This window comes from Chionomys nivalis, chromosome 5, assembly GCF_950005125.1.
Source record: "Chionomys nivalis chromosome 5, mChiNiv1.1, whole genome shotgun sequence".
Taxonomy (NCBI): Eukaryota; Metazoa; Chordata; class Mammalia; order Rodentia; family Cricetidae; genus Chionomys; species Chionomys nivalis.
Genome location: NC_080090.1, coordinates 47,401,711 through 47,421,091, shown reverse-complemented (window position 1 = coordinate 47,421,091; position 19,381 = coordinate 47,401,711). Strand labels below are relative to the sequence as shown.

General features: G+C 44.7%; 1 protein-coding gene across 5 annotated transcripts in view; it reads right to left on the bottom strand.

Annotated features, from left to right (window-relative positions):
* Window positions 1-2,203: 2,203 nt before the first annotated feature.
* The window catches only part of Cadps (calcium dependent secretion activator), a 449,091-nt gene continuing 431,913 nt past the window's right edge, over window positions 2,204-19,381 (bottom strand). For all 5 annotated transcript variants that reach the window (XM_057770611.1, XM_057770615.1, XM_057770612.1 and 2 more), the window contains 2 exons: window positions 6,735-6,839; window positions 2,204-3,468 (listed from right to left, as the gene is read on the bottom strand). In XM_057770611.1, coding sequence (XP_057626594.1) covers window positions 3,289-3,468; window positions 6,735-6,839 — 285 coding nt within the window. In that variant the 3' untranslated portion in view covers window positions 2,204-3,288. The remainder of the gene's footprint in view (window positions 3,469-6,734; window positions 6,840-19,381) is intronic.

Here is a 19,381-nt window from a genome sequence, read left to right as displayed (position 1 = left end):
TCTTCCAAAAATATGCATATCTTTGCCCTGTGGCCCAACAACTGCACCAGAGAACACATAAAAGTTAGTCACAGCAGCAGTCTTTGTAACCACCCAAAATGGAAAATGACATCGTGACCTGGATACATCCGTTGTGGCATATTCATAGATCAGTAGGCGCATAGCCACCATGAAATGAACCACAGCTATCTCAGCAACAGAATGACTACACGTGAGTGGACGTGTCCTGTGAGCATGATTACGTAGACAGAATAGGAAAGTCTAAGCAAAGAAAACCAGCCTGCAAATCACAATCCCAGAGAATCTAGGCAACAATGAGGACCCTAAGAGAGACATACATGGATCTAATCTACATGGGTAGTAGAAAAAGACAAGATCTCCTAAGTAAATTGGGAGCATGGGACCTTGGGAGAGGGTTGAAGGGGAGGGGAGCAGAGAAAAATGTAGAGCTCAACAGAAATCAATAATAATAAAAAAGAATAGGAAAGTCTCTCTACACATTGGGAATGAGGATGGTGGTTGCCCTTGGTAAGTGAGAAGCAGAGGCTCATGGGCCAGGGGCTTGTCAGGGATGGTTAGGGGCTTTCTATTCCTGAGTTTGTGTGTGTGCTGTGAATGAGTTCACCCTGGGGTAAAATACAGAGCTGCCTTTTAGGATTTCTTCTCTTCAGTACATTTGTTCTAAAGGAAAAAGAGAAAGCTCAAGGTCCCGGAACTCTGGTCCTTGGTTTGTACTTCTGGCCAGGGTGACTTGAGGGTTGAACTTGGCTAAAGCTTTCTCTCTGATCTTTCTTGTGTGTCATTTCCTGTCCTCCCCCCTTTTCCCACATTGCTACGCTGGGGGACACTGTCTAACTGAGTTCACATGGTAGGTGGTGAGGGGCTCTATTTGGAGGGAATCTTACTTCTCTTTTGACCTTGGCTGCGGAGGTGTAGTCTTTTCTAGCCTGGCTCTCTTCATGCCCTTTGGTTATACAACCTGCTCACATAGTCCCCACCCCAGGGATCCTGAAAACCACCCACACAACCCAAGTTTTAAAATGCTAGGATGCTTCCTTTTTATTTGGCACATTTGAAAATTGTCTGTAATTCTTGCATGAAATAGATGCTATAGTTTTGCAACACTGAGTATAACAAAAACATTGTCTGAAATCACAGGCCTTTCTATTCCGATTGACCTGTGTATCTTCGGGTCAATTAGCTAATCCTTTGTGCTTTTGTGGGGGTAGGTGGATGGGGGAATGTTGAGACAGGGTCTCCTGCTGCCTAGGCTCGCCTAAAACTTGGTGTGTGGTTTAGGCTGGCTTTGAACTCCTGTTCTTCCTAATTCTAAATCCCAGTCGCTGGGATTAGACATGTGACCTATTACATCCAGCTCCCATACCTTTGGATCTTAACGTCTTCATCTATAGTGACGATCACGCAGGGCTCTCCCCATCCTTACTCAGAGCCTTAAGTAAGGTAATGGATAGATGACTCAGCGCTTGGAAGAGTTGGTCAATAGAGTGCTTGCACACCCACCGAGAGCAGGAAGGATTTGCTCCTGCAGACCTGAAGAGGTAAACAGTGAGCGTGCCCTCGGGAGAGCTGCTTCGCTGAGAACAACTGGCAATCATTCTCCCCTGCCTTCTCAAGAAAGCAATCCCACTACGTCTTAGCCCCATAGAGAGGTCAGCCTAGTTTGTGACAGACACAAACGAAGCAAGCAAAGGGACACGTTTAATTTCTTTCAAACCCAGGTGATTATATAGTTGACAGGAGCCGGGGAGCGAGAAGAGTACTCCATGTCTTAGAGAATCTTGAAAAAAAAAAATGCTTTAACAAATATATAAGAATCATATATAATTGGCACACACTTTGTTTGAATGCAAACACTGCTGTTAAAGTGGTGCTTAAAAACAGTTTGTTGGCCTTCCCTCCGTACAGGAGAAACATTCCTCTCGTTTACACCACTCGCTCGCTCAGCAAACCCTTATTTATCCTATGATGCAAGCATAATCTGCCCAACATCAGATCCCGAGTGAGTGGAGTGTGAATTAGTGGAATTCTGGGCAGCCTCTCAGCAGCCCACACCAACAGTGTCAAGAACACTCTAGAGAGTCACCTCTGCCCTGCCTTTCCCGCCTCTCCCGGCTTCTTCTGCTTCAGTGGGGCTTTCAGAGGAGACGGAAGAAGGTGGGCTCCAACACACGTTCTTAGGACATTTGAATAATTATTTATTGAGAAGCCACAGTCTCCCACACTTTTATAACTGTAGGCTTTTTATATAAGGCAAAAAGCAAGATGGATCCACTATTTTCCACAGAGAGAAACAGGTCTACAGCGGGCCCCAGGGGCGCTCAGTTACAGGTCCAAGAGCAATGTACATGACAGATATAAAAAACAGTGTGGAACAAAATAATTGAAGTTATGGTTACAGTCTACTGGAGGAAATATCCATATCTTATTATAAATACATTTATAGTCTAGGGTTGTCATTTCAATAGGCTTTGTTTTGTTTTGTGTGTTTTTACATATACAGTTATTGAAACAGAAAAGCAAAATGTAACATTTACTAGGATAAACTCTGACAGAAGACAGTTGGTCTGAACTTTGCTTGATGCTAAGTCCTGATCAGATGGCCCCTTGCCATGACAGTTAAAATAATTAATCCATTGATATGTAACTTTTTTTTGGTGGGGGAAACTACATGAATAAATGCAAAGCTGGGTTAACCAGGACACAAGGGGTCCACCGCTTTCAGTTTTAGGGGATGAGAAAAGCTTAAGTTGGCTGTTGGAACCATGCCATTTTTTCCATCCCATAGAACAAGAACAATACTGAAACCCAAATCAAGCAGTTCTAGGTTGTTAAATTAAATTATTCATGTACCCATTTAAATACCTGGTACCCACATACATAAAACAGAGACATGGAAATGCCCAGCATGATAGCTCCCATGGCCACTTCCCATCAGTGCATACGTAGTACAGGGTGAAGCATTTTTGTTCTGCTAACAACAGGGACACACCTAGCAGCTGAACTATGTATCCTCTCCATGAACAGGGTTTAAGAATGGTGTTCCATATTGCTTGTAAACATATAGACACGGAAACCAGGAAACCATGGATCTGAAGGTGGTCATTTGTTAATCTTGGTACCACGTAGCTAAAATGGTAAGTGTCTTGGTAAACATCTCATGGGGATGGTAGTTGACAGAAAATTCCCTAATGGAGTTAACTAACAGACTAAGGACATGCATTGATTACAGGACTCCACCCCAGGGGACTCTTCGAACCGGAGAATGGTCTAGTCGTCTTCTTCATCTTCCTCATCGCTATCCTTCATGCTGATGCCCTGTAAGCCCCCACCCTCGCTCACTGACGCTGTAGCTTCCTCCACAGTGAGGCGGTTTCGGATGGTCTCATAGGTCTTGCTGTTTAAGGTAGAATCCAGGACGCCTTGCAATCGGAAATCTCTATAGGTTTTCTACAGGGAGAAAAGATAAAGTGGTGAGGGAGATCTCATCACCAAGGTGAGGAGCGAGAGGGTGCAAAGCAGGCACAAGGGTAAGAGTCATGACTTTAGTTAGGTGTCACTGTTTATGAATTGGAAAAAGTAAAAAGTCATTCCGTTCAGCTTTTACTTGGACTGAGAACCGAGACTCTACTGAATGACAGAAAACGAGAAACCATGACAGGATAAACTATATTAGATGAGACAAAGCAAAGAACATAAGCTTGTGTTTATTCAGATCTACGAAGGGAAATGTTTCCTAGCTGTTTCCCCCTCCCTCGGTCTGGTTCTTTCCCTTAGGTTATTATAACAACATGATCGACCGTATAAGGGGCTCAAACATATACATAATGAAGGTGGCAATTAATTATGGCATTTTGTGATTTCCGTTGCAGTCTGGTTTTTGGAGATTTTGCCTGTTATAATTGCATGAGCCACGTCCCTCTCTTTCATTCACAAGACAGACATATGCATCTTGGTATATGAAACCTATCATGGGCAGCCACAGTGATGGGCAAGATGGAGCGCTAATGCCTCATCAATATGTTGCAGGCGTGTGACTCATGCCTTGTCTCCCTGGGAAAGATCTGTATCCATTTTGTTCACAACTTTATGTTCTCAGGGAAGAAATCTGGCTCCTTTTCAAGAACAATGGTTGGTGTTGCTGTATTACAAGCTCCTTTGTTCTTAATACAATTTCTCTCGGATTTCCTTAGGTATCCCAAGGACTGTTTCCCAGGACTCCTTTGTTGTTAATTGAACATGACCAGAAGCATCTGACTGCTATCTAGCATATATATATATGTGTGTATGTGTGTGTGTGTGTGTGTGTGTGGTTTCTTTCTAACTACGAGTTTTCTCATTACACTGCAGAACATTTCAGCTACTAATTCTCTCCTTCGTTTTTTTACCTGTTCCTGCAGAAAACTTGAGACACGGTCAAGAGGGAGAGTAGTAATGTATTCCAATATGACTCCCACGTTATTTGTGTCCTTAATAGCATGTCTAGTGCTGCTATGCTACCAGTAATCCCAAGGTCAATACACATTTTCGGTCACAGGTTGTACTGACTACAGAGTTAATCAGTGAGGGCAGGTTGGTTCTGGGAAGCCCCAGTCACGTGATGTTATGGGCAGGATGACCATATGCCCCTTTGTGGCTGATTTATTGGCCACACCTTCTCTCTCTTTGTAAGTCACCTGGTTTAGATATCGTTCCAAAGTCATCTTATGGCGCTAGGGAAATTCTCCTGAGAAGACAGGAACAGTTAGGTAGCTTTTCATGTGATGGGATCTATAGGAGACTGATTAGATGTTAGGTCCAGAGCAGATTAAACAGCCAAATGACTTACTATGCCTCCTGAACATTCCAGTTAACTGTTCTGTGGTCACTTAACGTAATTGTTGCCAGACTATGGCAGGAAAAGTAGAGGTTAAAATGCTCGAGTAGTCTCTTCTTCATTCAAATTCCAGAGCAGCGTGCATCCTACTTAGCTGCTAACTGCCTAATGGTAGAGATGATGGCTATTCAGATCTGAATCCTTCACTTGCTAATATGAAGGCACTCACCTTCACCTAGAGACGGGTGGACAAAGACACGCTTTCTGGATGAGGAATGGATGGATGAATGAAGGGACTCTGTCTTTCGAGGCAGGAAAGAGACCCTTGGAAATTTGAGAAGGAGCACTCTGGGTGTGTCCCTGAACTGGAGGTGGGGGATTCTGTCTCAGTCTCCTTGTTAAGTAGACATTCTGAAGAAAGTAAGAGATTCCTATCCAGTGACATTTCTGTGTTCCTCTGTAGTTCACGACTGTGTATATGTTTGTTTTTGGCAGATGGCAAAAATTAAGCCTCCTCGCTGGCATATTATTATCTTAATAAGATACTGCTAATTTTTGACAAGGATTTGGAAATATCAGTTTTGGGAAGATAATTGGGAAATCCTCAGTTTTGGTATTGTCTTTTCATGTCTACCTGATTAGGTAAGGGTCAGCTAGAAATTACCTTCTATACTCTATACTACACACACAGACACACACAAAAGAAAAAAAAAGAAAGAAAAATAGTTACACCAAAGAAAGAAACTCAGAGGATCTGGCAACGTTTAGTGAACTTGCCTTAAGGAACTGACTTCAAAAAATTGAGAAAATTAAGCTGAGGACACCATTCGAGTGCATATATTCCTTTTGCAACAGATGCAGTTACAACCTGGCTGCAACCTTCTCCAGGGTGGAGGCTTTGTGAGATGCAATGCAGATGATAATAACTCCTTAATTACACACAATGGAACTGTAATTGGGCTTTAGTCGGCACTGAGGTAGAAGAGCACCTTCAGGGGGATGGGGCGAATCCAAAGGAGGCCAAGAAGCAGGGCAGGGGGAAATTTTTTGGCAAACTGTTAAGAAAATTCAGCTATGCTTATTACTAAAATATTTTAATGGAGATTTTTGCGCATTGAATAGGAGTTTTGCATACAAATGTTTTTTGTTTTTTTTTTTTTTTTAAAAAAACCCTCTATGGTGAAGCACCGAATAGAAACTGAAATGATCAAAAAACGTATTTACCCCCTTCTGTGATCTTATTATTTCATGTAAACCGCTTCGATTTCACGCTGAAATAATTATCATTAGTCCATGGCACACACAGAAGAACAGGGGAACAGAGCCACTTCCAGGGCATGTTGTCTCACCCTCGTGATCCTGTACATTTGATTGTGTGCACGCATTGTCAGAGAAACCACTCCAATTAACTATGAGAACAATATTGATTTGCATTCCGATAAAGATCACGGAACACATTTAGAAATAGCTGGGGGTAAATATTTCCACTAAATTAATTGTGGCAAAATTTTATTTAATGAAACCCTAAAAGAAATTGGTAATTTATGCAATTCACATAATGGTGCCCAAAGCAAGCTTTTAAAGGTGCCATGCCACCGCTAGGGCGCCAGAGTCTCGGTGAACATTTTGTGTATGGCAAATATACACAATCTTTTTTTCTATATAGACAATGATATTGATGCCCACTCCCCCACCCCCATCCCCTTTTTAAACTAAGCTGCCTTTGATGTCTCAGTATGAAATTAAGCATGCGCCACACAGGAACTGCATAGGCCTTCCCTGCATGCAGTGCTGTCTGTTGTGTATATGAGCAGGTACTCTGTGCAGGGGAGTCCTGCGGCTCGCCAGGGAAGTGTCTTTCGGCCGGCTGCTGGCAAAGAAGGCGGCTTGGCTCTTTTACCTTCACCATCCTAATGAGTGTTTTCAGCTGGTAAATGTGAAGCTGGAGGTCCATCCGGTCGGTCAGCCAGGTGCAGATGACATTCATGGAGCTGTTGTACCATTGCTGAAAGAGAGACAAAAGTTCTCCAGGCAACATGTCATGGAGGGGCGACAGCTCAGGGTGGGAATGGGTCACATCTGCACACCTGCTCTGCTCCAGAGGAAACAAGATGGTCAAACAGAATCGGAAGGCACAGAAGACCATGATCGTCAAGTCACACAAATGAGGTGCTGGTTCAGTCTAAACCAGGGCAGTGTGGGCTGGGGATTGAACCTGGGACCTTCCGACTACACACAGCACATCCATGGTGCATTCTTGAAGACTGTCTCTGGTGCTCTTGGCTCTCGTCTGAATTGGTCCGTTTCACTCAGGAGTGATTCAAGGCTTTGCTCCATTTTCCAATGCCATTGTCTCGAGGTGCAGAAGAGGGACAGGGGTGCCCTGACTGGCACTTACCTTCGGAAAGGGCCCCAGCATGTGCAATTCTGAGAACCAGGTGGGAAGCCTGGGAAATTGAGGGGTGGGTATTTACCACCGTTTGCCTGACTGGGGTATTCGTAATCTGGACAGCAAACGAGGATTTCTCTTTAAGGGCCAAACTGTTCTGGGCAGTGTTTATGTGCCCTGCATTAGCTGTGCAATCTGTTTTAATCCTAGCACAAAAAAATTATGGAATATGAGAAGGAAAAAAAACCCTCTCTACAAATGAGCTCATTTCAAGCTGTTGAAATCATACTTCCCCTTATGGGGGTTAAATTTTGCTTCTTGTCTGTGAAAAATGCTCGAAGCTGTGTCACTTGAGACTGCCACCCCTGTGGTGCAGGAAGTCTCTGGTGCAGTATAATTTTGCAGTACGGCTCATATATTCATAAATCTCACTCAGAGACATATGAACAGTGTTATGAAGTGTCAGGAGGAAAAAAAAATCTAATCTTTTAAACTTCACCAGGTTTCATTACGCTCCACCTCGTATACCAAACAATTTACAAATAAAATGAAAAGGTGTGGATGGACCTATAGATTCATTTATCCGATGTCTACATGAACTGGGCACCGAAGGAAAGAGAGGAGTCAGGGAACTGAGGCGATGCGCACACTCACACTAGCCCGCGCACACAGGCACACACACACATCGCACACCAGTGGGGATTCGAAAAGCATAAATAAAAACATGTTTCTGATGGTAACTCCACCCTTTCTCACCTACAGATCATCCAAAATCAGTTTATGCCCAACACTCACAGCTTTTCTGAAGCCTTGTTTCTGACTTAATTTCTTTAAAAAAAATTAATTTGGGGTTTTACTTGCAAGGTAGAACTGCCAAGTCTCACCTTGCAAGAAACTACAGCGCCATAGCAGCCATGGCGTACAGAAGCCCTCTTTGCATCTTTCCTATCTAGGCTCAGTCCCCATCGGAGCCAAGTGTGGCTCTCTTTGGAGCCTAGCCGCAACAGGGACCAAGCTACCCCGATGAGGGGAGGCAGCGCAGCCGCCTCACAGCCAGCTCCTGCTCTTTTAAAGATCACGGAGGAGAAACTGTCAGTTGTGGGAACCGTCTGTCCCTCCCCAGGGAGCAGGCGGCTGGGGGTGGGGGTTTCCTGTTGAGATGGGCAGTTCATTCTCTGGGAGAGTGTGTGATCCGTAGGGGTCAAGCCTCTTCAGGCATGGACAGGTTTTCCCCTCTAGGGGTGAGAACAGTTTTTTTTTTTTTTTTCTGAAACTTTTTTTTTAGGGAGGGGTAGTGGTGGCTGTGTGTGGAGGGTGTTTTTGGCACCTCCTGTTTCAGGATTCTGCTGTGTTTGCTGCTACTACATCTGGGTTTATTAGGAGGCTCTGGGGACAGGAGAAGCCTTGGGCTCATAGGTGAGCATGCAGCTTCATGATGGCTGGGCAATTAGGGGCTCTCCTGGGTTTACCTAGGCCTTCAATTGAAATTTACTTGCTATATCTGGCATGCACCCCACTTTATCCTGGAATAATTTCTCCTTATGTTTGTTCTCCCAGGGGGTTGGAAGGTGACCTTCAAGAAGTTCATGTGACTACATGGCCAAACATACATGCTCATAACCTTGTGATAGATACACGCCTGGGACACAAAAGAGGAGGTGGCACTCTGGCTTCTAGGCAGAGGTGGCATTTTGCTTTGGCTGTGACAACAGGCAAACCAGTGCTGGCTTCTATCACTGCCAGCAAGCCTGGTGCAACATGCCTTTTTCTCTTTACTGAGAGACGCGCCACCTTTCAGAAAAAAAAAAAAACATAGCACACCCCCCTTTCATTTTACATAGGCAGTTCTCACTCTTGAAAATGGCTTTTAAATAGCACAATAAATAAATAAAAATTAAAACTACAAATTAAAAGGTAGGCTGCTGTTGACAGCCTTGCACTGCCGGAGAAGGCCAGAGAGGGAGGGGGAAGTGCACACAGGAGAGAGAGAGAGAGAGAGAGAGAGAGAGAGAGAGAGAGAGAGAGAGAGAGAGAGAGAGAGAGAGAGAACGAGCAAGGCAACTGAGCACACTGCCACCCCAGGAGCAAGAACGCCCTGGAACATCCGAGCCTCTCCTGAATCGCACATCTAGCAGGAGAAGTGTAAAGCACGGATGGTGCCCCATTGGCTACACACTCAAAGAGGCAAAAGGGAGAAAGCGAGTCCTTTCCAAACCTTATGCTCAACAGAGGGAATCGGAGGCACTTTAAGATGCTGTGCAGCCAGTGCTAACTCGCATTTTCAGCAAGGGCGTCGAAAGGCATTTAGATGTTGGAGAAAGAAGTAGGCATTGCCTTCTAGAACTTTACAGTGTTAGAGGTGACAGCCATTTTCACAGTATCCATCAGAAAGGAGGAAACAAAGTCCCAGAGAGGGTTAGCGACTTATTCAAGAACACACAGGAAGTATTCTGGGTACAGGCGTGTGACGGTCAGCAGAGCCAATCTGTGACCCCTCTCCCCAACTCTCTAACTGGGGGTAGCTTATGGGTTACTAGAAGCAGGCCCCAGAGGAAGGCTTCTCCCCACAGAACCCAGCCAGAACCGCAAACTGTGACTGTCTCCATTTTCCAGCGCCTAACCAGAACGCATGGCAGCTCTTTGGGGAGTTACGTTCACTGTGTTTGATGTCAATGCTAAGGCGGCAGATTTGTTATGATTCTTCGAAAGAGGGAATTCCTAAAACAGCTGAAGTTCTCCCCATTTTTGTGCTGTCTTTCTCAGACAGGTCTTTTCTGGAGCTATTTCAACACCTGAGCACACAATGTTTGGTAACATGTGCTTTCACTCTGAGAAAGGAAAAGCAGGAGTTGACAACACTCGTTGGATAGTTTGAATATAGTCATGATTTGCTCGCCGTTAATTTAGGGCTACTGATCTGAAACTTCCCAACAAGGCAACTTTATAAGAAAACACCACGGGCCGGGCGGTGGTGGCGCACGCCTTTAATCCCAGCACTTGGGAGGCAGAGGCAGGCGGATCTCTGTGAGTTCGAGACCAGCCTGGTCTACAAGAGCTAGTTCCAGGACAGGCTCCAAAACCACAGAGAAACCCTGTCTCGAAAAAGCAAAAAAAAAAAAAAAAAAAAGAAAACACCACGGAAGTGAAACTGCCAGTGGACTGGGCTCTTTTAATCTCATGCACAAGGGATCTTCCCACTTCAGCCTCCCAAACGCTGGGCTGCAGGCATGCGTGATGGTACTACCAAGCTTCCTTGCTTTCTAGTAGGCGGTATTTAAGAGTGTTGGTCTTCATACACATCAGAGCTTGTGACTTTTGCCCTTAGAGAATCAGTTTACCGTTGAAAATGGGGATTCATTTGCCTTTTATAGGAGTCTTTCAATGAGCAAGCAAAAGAAAGCTGGTGAAGGCCTCATGCCTGTACTTACTATTCAGAGAAGCTGATATGACTGTCATCACTGCCTTTGCCCTAGCCACCACCACTACCAACCATTATTATCCTTCATCTCTCACTGCTTTATCTCTGCCTCTCAATCTAAAAGATAAAAAATACCAAGGTGGGTGGAAGAAATGGCCCCTACAGGGAGATCCCGGAATTGTGCACACTAGTCTCGAAGAGACATAGGGGTAGCACTTAGCAATGGGATTCCATTGAAACTCAGGAAACCACCTTGGGTTCCCAAAGAACATTTTAAGCTGATGTTGATTTCTATCGAAGCGTTGGGTTAAAATGGCCCTCGGAATGAGTGACTTTTCAAACCTCGCAGGTGTAAGTTCAGTAGCAGCCTATTTGTTCACGTGTTAGTTGGATAGCCTCAAACACACTGTTTAACTCTGTGACTTCCAGCCTTCTCTTGGGGGTCAATGGCAGCACCAACTTCATAAGGTCGCTGTGAGCATTAGGAGGTGATTTTTGTATAGGTGCCTACCAGCCTGAGTGCCTCACAAGAAGCATTAAAAAAAAACAGCTTTCACTCACTGATGCTTTCAAAGTCTAGCACAAAGGTATTTCTAGCAGAAACTTGGTCGCTGATACTCAGGTTTCTGAGGCCACATAGTCTTCCCTCAAGCACACTGACTTCTGGAGGGCAATTATAACATTCAGCCTGTACCGCTATAATATGGTTTATTATGACCAACACCAGGGTGAGGCAGTGGAGAACATCATGAGAGACCAGGACCACATACAAACATCACTGAAAAATCCGATATTCATCAAGAATTTTTGGACTTTAATTTTAATTCTTTGAATGTCTCAAATATTAAAATGTAATTTTAAATTTTAACAATTGTAAAAATGGAAAAAATATAAGTTAAAAAATATTAAAGCCAACGATAGTTGGTTCCCCCCCTCACTAAACTCTGCGATGAAGAAGTGACTCCAGAATCTTTGTCTAGGTCTTCCTTTGGTTTCCCTGCTGGCTGGCTGGAAGCCTCATGCCCTGGAAACCTGAAGTGTTGATAGGTAAGACAAATAATTAACGCCTGACAAGGTAGGGCTGCCAGAAACTAGGCTCCACTCAGAGATGGCTAACCCCAGTGAGTAGCACAGCCTGGCGCCGAGAGTTTTCTGATGAGGTTCTATTTTCTGCCACTATTAACTACCACTCAGATTTTTTATTTTGAGACAGCATCTCCTCATATACCTCTGGCTGTCCTGAACTTGCTAGATCAGGCTAGCCTCTTTTTTCTGCAGCCATCCTCCTGCCTTTGCCTCCTGATACTGAGATACTGGTAAGGAAGTACCACCATGCCTGGCTGTAAGCCCTAATTGTGGTCCCAGCACTATGGAATTAATCTGATGTCCTCTACAGACTTTGTTGTTAGGGATACACTGGTTTTTGGAATGAGCAACATGTCACAGATGAGCAGCAGCCGAAGCTGGGCACAGAGGCCAAAGAGTATTTACATATTCACACAATGCAAAAATCATTTACCTCAACTGATAGAAACGCCTTAACAGACCAGATGATTCTCTGACTTAGAGATACTTGTCTTTAGTGCCTGTTTCCCAAAAAGTACTGTTTTGTGCAGAATAATGATACACAACCCTAGGCATGCAATAGATACTCCCAGGTGCTTGCACAGAGTTAGTCAAAACAATTAACTCTTCATGGAACACTGATCTGTACATATGTTTTACCGATCCTACATAAAACATACTACAAGCACGATACAGTTTAATTGTTGAATTAAACAAATATAAAGAGCTCCATTTTGTATATTTTTAAAAAGGGACATACATACTAGTAAGCACTGAGGTAGTTTGAAGTTTTTTTGTTTTGTTTTGTATTCTTTTGGTTTTTTTTTTTTTTTTTTGGTTTTTTCGAGACAGGGTTTCTCTTTGGCTTTGGAGCCTGTCCTGGAACTAGCTCTGCAGACCAGGCTGGTCTTGAACTCACAGAGATCCGCCTGCCTCTGCCTCCCAAGTGCTGGGATTAAAGGCGTGCGCCACCATCGCCCAGCTCTTTTGGTTTTTCTAACCACCAAATCAATGGGGTGTTTTTTATTCAATTCCACTGTGTTAAGAAGGCAAGGATTGGCTCCGCACAATCAGTGTTGGTTCTGGGTGTCTCACGGCCAAGCTGCTCAGTCCTGAAGCTGGCTCAGAAGTGTGCAGCTAGGGCCATGCTGGTCAGTCGTTTCTCCTGGAGCCCAGGCTTGTCTCGGAGCGCTAAAGAAGGCTCATTTGATGAGCTTAGAAAGTGGCTACACAGACAATGGGGACCTCGGGATATTGTCATGGAAAGCTCCTCAATGACTTGAAAGAACTGGTGGGAAGGACCACCACTGCTCACAGGAGAAGTGACCTGAAGAGGCTGGGTGCAACGAGCGATGCCGTTTCTTAGCCAGAACGAACATAGCTTCCTTTCCCCAGTAGAGTTCGAGACACATCGGTAATTCCGTGCTTGCTGGCGGGAGAAGTGCTGTACTAGGGCAGTTTGTTACAAGGGGAAGACACAATGTCTTGAATTTCCCTAACAGTTTTAAAGATGGAAAGGTTTTAACACTGACCAAACATTTGGCCTGGAGATGACTTATCCTAAGCTACAGAATCTTCAGTGAAAAGAGAGAACGAAACAGCAGAACTTGAGTCCCTCGCAAGGACTTCATTCTTTCCCATGAACTCTAAGGCGTCAGCAGGAAGCTTGAGAGGAGAGTCCCTGTCAGCAAAGAAGTCTCAAACCCAGGAAAACCAGCCCAGTTTAAAGCCAGGCTCTGTAGTTGCAGCCTAGGCAGGCCCTGAACTGGTCCTCCTGCTCAGCTTCCAAGCAGCTGGAGTTAGAGGAACACACGACTAGGTCCAGCTTGCTTTTCTCTCCGAGGGAAATTTTACTGACGTATCTATCCTCTGCTTACTGTGGTGCCTAACTTTTATTAAAACACATGCACACGTGTGTTCATACAGATGCAGATACCACCCCGTGCCACAGTTGAGGACAATGCTTAGCTCAGTATCCTAAAAAGGAAGCCAGAGAAATGATAGCATTTGGCCCAGGGTTAATAGCCACATCTTCCCACTTTTTTCTTCGAATAAATACTTGTGATATTGTCAAATAGATCCAGTATGTTCCCAGTCTCAGTGGTAAGAATGGCTCGCGAGTGTGACCTCATTTCTTTAAGCATGTATGTCCTTTGAAATTGGTCCACTTGAAGCATGCACGCAGAAAAGCAAACGACAAAGGCCAGGGAGCTCACAGCTGACTTGCCAGCAGGATGGTAGTTAAATTTTCTCCACTCATTTCACCCTAAAGATGAAGGGAGGGAGACTCTGACATAAAGTGGCCCAGGAGCCAGGAAGCCATGGAGTACACTCTCAAGTCTGCAAGGCCTCTCAACCTGGTGGCTAACGGGATACACTTTACTCTCCCCTTTGCAACATGGCAAACTCACGTCCATCTCTCTGTACTTCAGTCTCCTCGCCCAGGAAACAGAGACACAATAAAGCCTACTGAGTGCTGTTAGTGTAGGCAGAGCGTTTTCAACAGTTCTAGGTAAAGCCTAGGCGTGGGTTGTTTGTTCCTACATGAGCCATGCTGTCTCACCCTGCTTCACACAGAGGTTACTGAATCACCTTGAGTAGAAGCTGGTCCGCACTGCTCTCTGGACAGCTTGCATTATCCTGGGAATGCCTGAGCAAATAGGTCATGTGCTAACCAACCCGTGCCTTTGGACTGAAGAGACGCAGGGAATGCTGGGGGTTTTGAGCCTTTATCTGGAAAGTACCTTTCTCCAGCCAGGTGCAAGGGAAACCTGCTCAGCACCTCATGGATGGAAGGAGCGGCATTTTCTGTTGGCAGGGAGTCCGAAAGGAAGATGATAGCTGGCCACACCCCTGTGACTAAGCTCTTCACTGTGGCTTTTTTTTTTCTGAGACAAAAGTGAGTTATTATTAGTTAGAACAACAGCAAAAAAATCCCATAGCCTTTCAAAATGGCTGTATTGAAATACTGTAATGAAATATTTTACACTGAGGTTTCGATGCATATTTATTCCTTACAATTTGGGTAATTTAAGAACCTGTGAAACGTATCATCCAGGCTTTCTTTGAATTCTACCAAAGGCCCCATGGCTTTGTTAAGCCACAGTCCAGTGGGCTGCTCAGGGCAAGCAGTTCCAGGGATTGGGTGTTATTCAGCGTCCTGATGAAAGATTTAAGGGTCTGAGAAAGAAACCTGGCTTGTGCAAGCCATCTTTGCCGAGTGGGCAGAACACGAAAAGACTCATGGAGTTCATAGCAAGTTTTTGGATTTGTCAAAGCTCCTCAAAAGCTAAATCAACACATTCTAAAAGGGCATATCATCCAAACGCTTGAAGGAGTGGAGCACTGTTGAAGGATGCAATCTTTTGCCTCGCTTGAGTGTTGCTATAATTCAGGATCCAATCCTCCCCAACAACTGCTCTCAGAATGGGTATTTCCCAGCCATGGCTTCGGGACGCTTGGCTAAAAGTATCAAGCTATAATCAGACACCCAAGTTAGAGGTTACAGACCAGCAGAATGACCTCAGATGCTCAGTGTCCTTTGTAACTGAAGGTGGGCTGTGGTTTCCACTTGACACTCCTGCGATTCTTCGGATACATAAAAACCTACCTCAGGACGCCTTTATAATGATTATGGAGGCGCTTTGAGGTAGCTGGGTCCTCACAGGGCACCGCTGTGGGGCTCCCTGAGAAGGCTGACTGATTGCAATCAGTAGAGTTGAGGGGGAGCTTGTTCCTTGCTTGCTATCAGTCTCTTCCCATGAGGGAGGAGTCCTCTATGCAGAAGAAACAGTTCTCTAAAAACGTATATTGCTACTGCCTTTGTCTAGAGAACCTGCGTATGAAGTTTTGAAGTTGAGAGCAATCTCATTTTAACTCCCCTTAAAGGCACCTGCATGGTTATCTTTTAATATTATGTTTCTTACAACAAATGGCTATTTATTGTAGACCCAATTTCAACTCTTTAAACCCGAGGCAGAGAGAAATAGCCTATCATAAGGAATGCGTTAACATCGGCGTTACAGATGAATGATCAGCATGAGGAGTGAGTTCAAATTTGCGCTCCTGACTTAATTCACTGCTGCCTTCCAACTCATCAAACTCTTCAATATTAGTTGTTTAGGGAAGGGCAGGAAGAGAGGGGAGAGTCTGGAACTATCCTTTCTGAAAGCAACGGGGCAGGAGAAGAATTCAAACCTCAGGTTACATGGGTGATGTCTGTCTCAGGAAGAGACTCGTGTGTGCTTGTGTGTGTGTGTGTGTGTGTGTGTGTATGCCATGATAATATTTGGTTAACCTGTTGGCAGATTCAGTAAACTATATAAGCTAGTCAAGACCAGAGTGTTAATGATTTTGTTGCTGCTAAATCAACCATAATGTATGAAATACAACATGTCGGAAAACCCCCTTTTAATCTTCCCATTCTCAGTAAGGTGGATGGGTGGATGTCTGTGAGGAGACAGGATTCCTTCCTCTGAAATTAGGTTTTATTTCCTAATAAACATGATATTGCTGGACATAATTTGTCACCTTTGAATCAGAAAATGAAGTCAAACATCAACTCACAGATATGTCCTTAAAGACGGAAACACCTATGATGGGAAAGCGAAGGCTCTAAATGTAATTTTCAATCACAGATACTTCTTCAGCTATAATGCAAATACCACTCTTCCACTCTTTCTGCAAGCTGGGTAAATGCTATTATAGAGAGACAGCCCAGCAAATACACTCTGGGTAGTGATGTAAAAACTGACAGCCAGGTCTCAAAGAGACGTTTGAGCACCTGGGATGGAGATCACGTTATTCACAATAGCCTAGAGATAGAAGCAATCCTCTGTCGGTCAGGGGAGGCAAGGAAACCAAACACAGTTAATTCGTCCAGCCTTGAAAAAGAGGGAAATTCTCTCTTATGCCTCAGATGGATGCACCCTTAGGACATTATGCAAAGTAAAACAAATCAGAACTAGTCACAAAAGCCACTGGATGATTTCACTTATGGGAAGGATATAGAGGAGTTAAATTCATAGAGACAGGAGGTAGAGTGGTGGTTGGCAGGGGCTGAAGGGAGTAACAACTGGGGGGTTGTAGTACACACAGAGTTCTAGTTATGAAAGATGAAGTGAGTGCTAGGGATTGGTTGCAAAATACCAAATTCACTTAGCGATGCGGAACTGTACTTAGTGGAGCTCAAAACACTTGTAATGGCACATTTTGCACTATGTAACTTTACTTTTAACACACACACACACGGGAAATAAAAATCACTTCTCATACCACAAAGAAAATTTTGCTTTATGTAATGTACACATTCTTTATAAAAAATTGTGTGTTCATGTGTACGAGTGTGTGTGTGGTGTATGTGCACATGTGTGTGGAGTGTGTATGTGTACATGTGTGTGTATGTGTGTGTGCATGTGCGCACGCGCCATGTATGTGTGTGTGTGTGTGTGTGTGTATGCGTGTGCCTGTAAGGCTACAGGAGGTCAAGTGTCCTCCTCTATCAATCCCTGCCTTAGTCCCTTGAGACATCGGAAATAGAGATTGCCATTTTCAGCTAGGCTGGCAGCCAGCAAACCCCAGGACTCCTTCGTGTCTTCCTCCCGAGCTCAAGTATTAGAGTTGCATGCTGCCATGCCTGGCTTTTCACTTGGGTGCTAGAGATTTGAGCAGCAAGAGCTCTTACTCAATGAGTCCTCTTTTTAGCCACTCAATGGACAGGTTCTAAGCTGGAACCCCCAATCATACTTCACAGAAAAGAGAACAACGTGCATGAGATAAATAGAGGGTGCTTCTTTTACGCTCAGGATGGAAACAGTTCCTCCAGGTTGAGTTTGGAGATGGCAAGGCACAATGAACAAATCTGGTAGGATGTATGTGGTTTATTTAAAACATACCATGAGGCCAGCATTCCGAATTCCATGAAATGCATTGACTGGAGGCCAGAGCTGCCTGAGACTCCTTATCCAGGACCATCCTTAACTGAGGACTGACTGGGTCCAAGCAACAGACAAGGATCTATTTCTTTCTTTCCTTTTCTTTTTGGTACTGAGTGATACATTACTTCGTATATTTTCAGCCTCACCATCTCTGAACTGACCCCCACCAAATCCTACTCTCCTGAGCCCAGGTTTGATCAAGTGGCTCTCATCACCGAGACCCTGGTTCCCCAAAAGGGCAGTAGCCCCCCCTACCCAGCACTGTTCACCCTAAGTCTAAAGATTTATTAAGGTTTGGAATGTGTGTTCAGGAAGGCCTTATTTTAGGAAACAATTAAGTAGAATTAGGCTAATAATGCGAGGCAGGCAAAGCTTTTGCCCTTTGCAGAGCAATCACTCCTACGTGGAACATTTATACTAATAAAAATCATGTATTTCTTAAATGCCTCAAAACGATCTTTGCACCCAGCTTGGCAATTAGCACTGCCCCACTGAGGAGAATTTACTCCCCAGGCACAGGGGGATTATCTCTGTTCTCTCTACCAATGTCTTCCCTCAGTAAAAAAATACAGTGTGAGGCTCCGGGTGGATGATGGAAATTTCCGCAGGCAGGAATTTTGCAGGAGGTTTATTTCCCATTGCATCTCAGAGAGTGGCAAAGCGGAGAAGAGAGGTTGAACGCCCTCTGCCAGTCCCTCATGTCAGACACACTATGCCTTTTCTTGGGCCTACCACCGGTTCTTGGTCCCTAGGAAGAAGACCAGCTTGGCTTCTTCTGCTGAGGAGATTGTTCCCTTACCATCACTATCAATGGGCCTTCTGAACCCCAAGCTCCCAGCTCCAGGCCTAGGCAGGAAGTGATGGCTGGGCAAAAGAGGACACGCACCCTCCAGTGTGATATTCTGTCTCCTTGACAACACTCCAGCCAGTCGGTGGTGGCCTGGGGAACAGACTTAATTTCTTTTCTTCCTCTGACTACCCTCCCGGCGCCATGCTTCTTTCTTCCCTCTTTCTCCAGACGCAAACGTTATGACATCCAACATAAAGTTGCCGAAATAGCAACCTTGTCTCTGAATATATAAATTGCAAAAATTGATATGAATAAATCTGCAAGTAGCACACTGATTGTGGCACATTTTTATCAAGACACGGCACTCGGTTGCTCGGTGGCTTGGGGAGGGGGTGGTGTCATTACACATAGAGAAAACATCTGTAAATCCCAGTTTCTCTAAGGAGAAGTGAATGGAGACATGACCTCCTGTTCCTTGCTATGAACCCTGAGTTCACACTCATATTTTACATGTTACAGGAAGCCACAGCTCACCCCAGGGGTGCTGCAAACAGACACGCAGAAGCCAGATGTAGCCCCCCCTCTCCTGCTCCCTAATGCACCTGAAGAAGCCGGCAACTCGACATTCAAAAGCTGACAGGCTAGTAGCTTAAGGTCACTTCAGATTTTGTAAAGCAGAGGACAAAACCAGGAATGCTTCTAGGGCTGTGCTGTCAGCGGGGATGCAGAAGGATTACAAGGAACCTGTGACTCTGCCTCTTTCTGCCTTTGCTGGTAGTTTTTTTGTGTGTGAACAAGTGCCATACAACAGATTGAGCCTCGTATAAAGGCCTGAGACTGTGCAAAGGCTTCCCGCTGGGCCTCAGCTGTGCTCGCAATTAGCCATAGGCACGCAGTGATTATTGTTGGGGTAGCGGATGGCAATGCGAACTGACAAGTTTTATGGGGG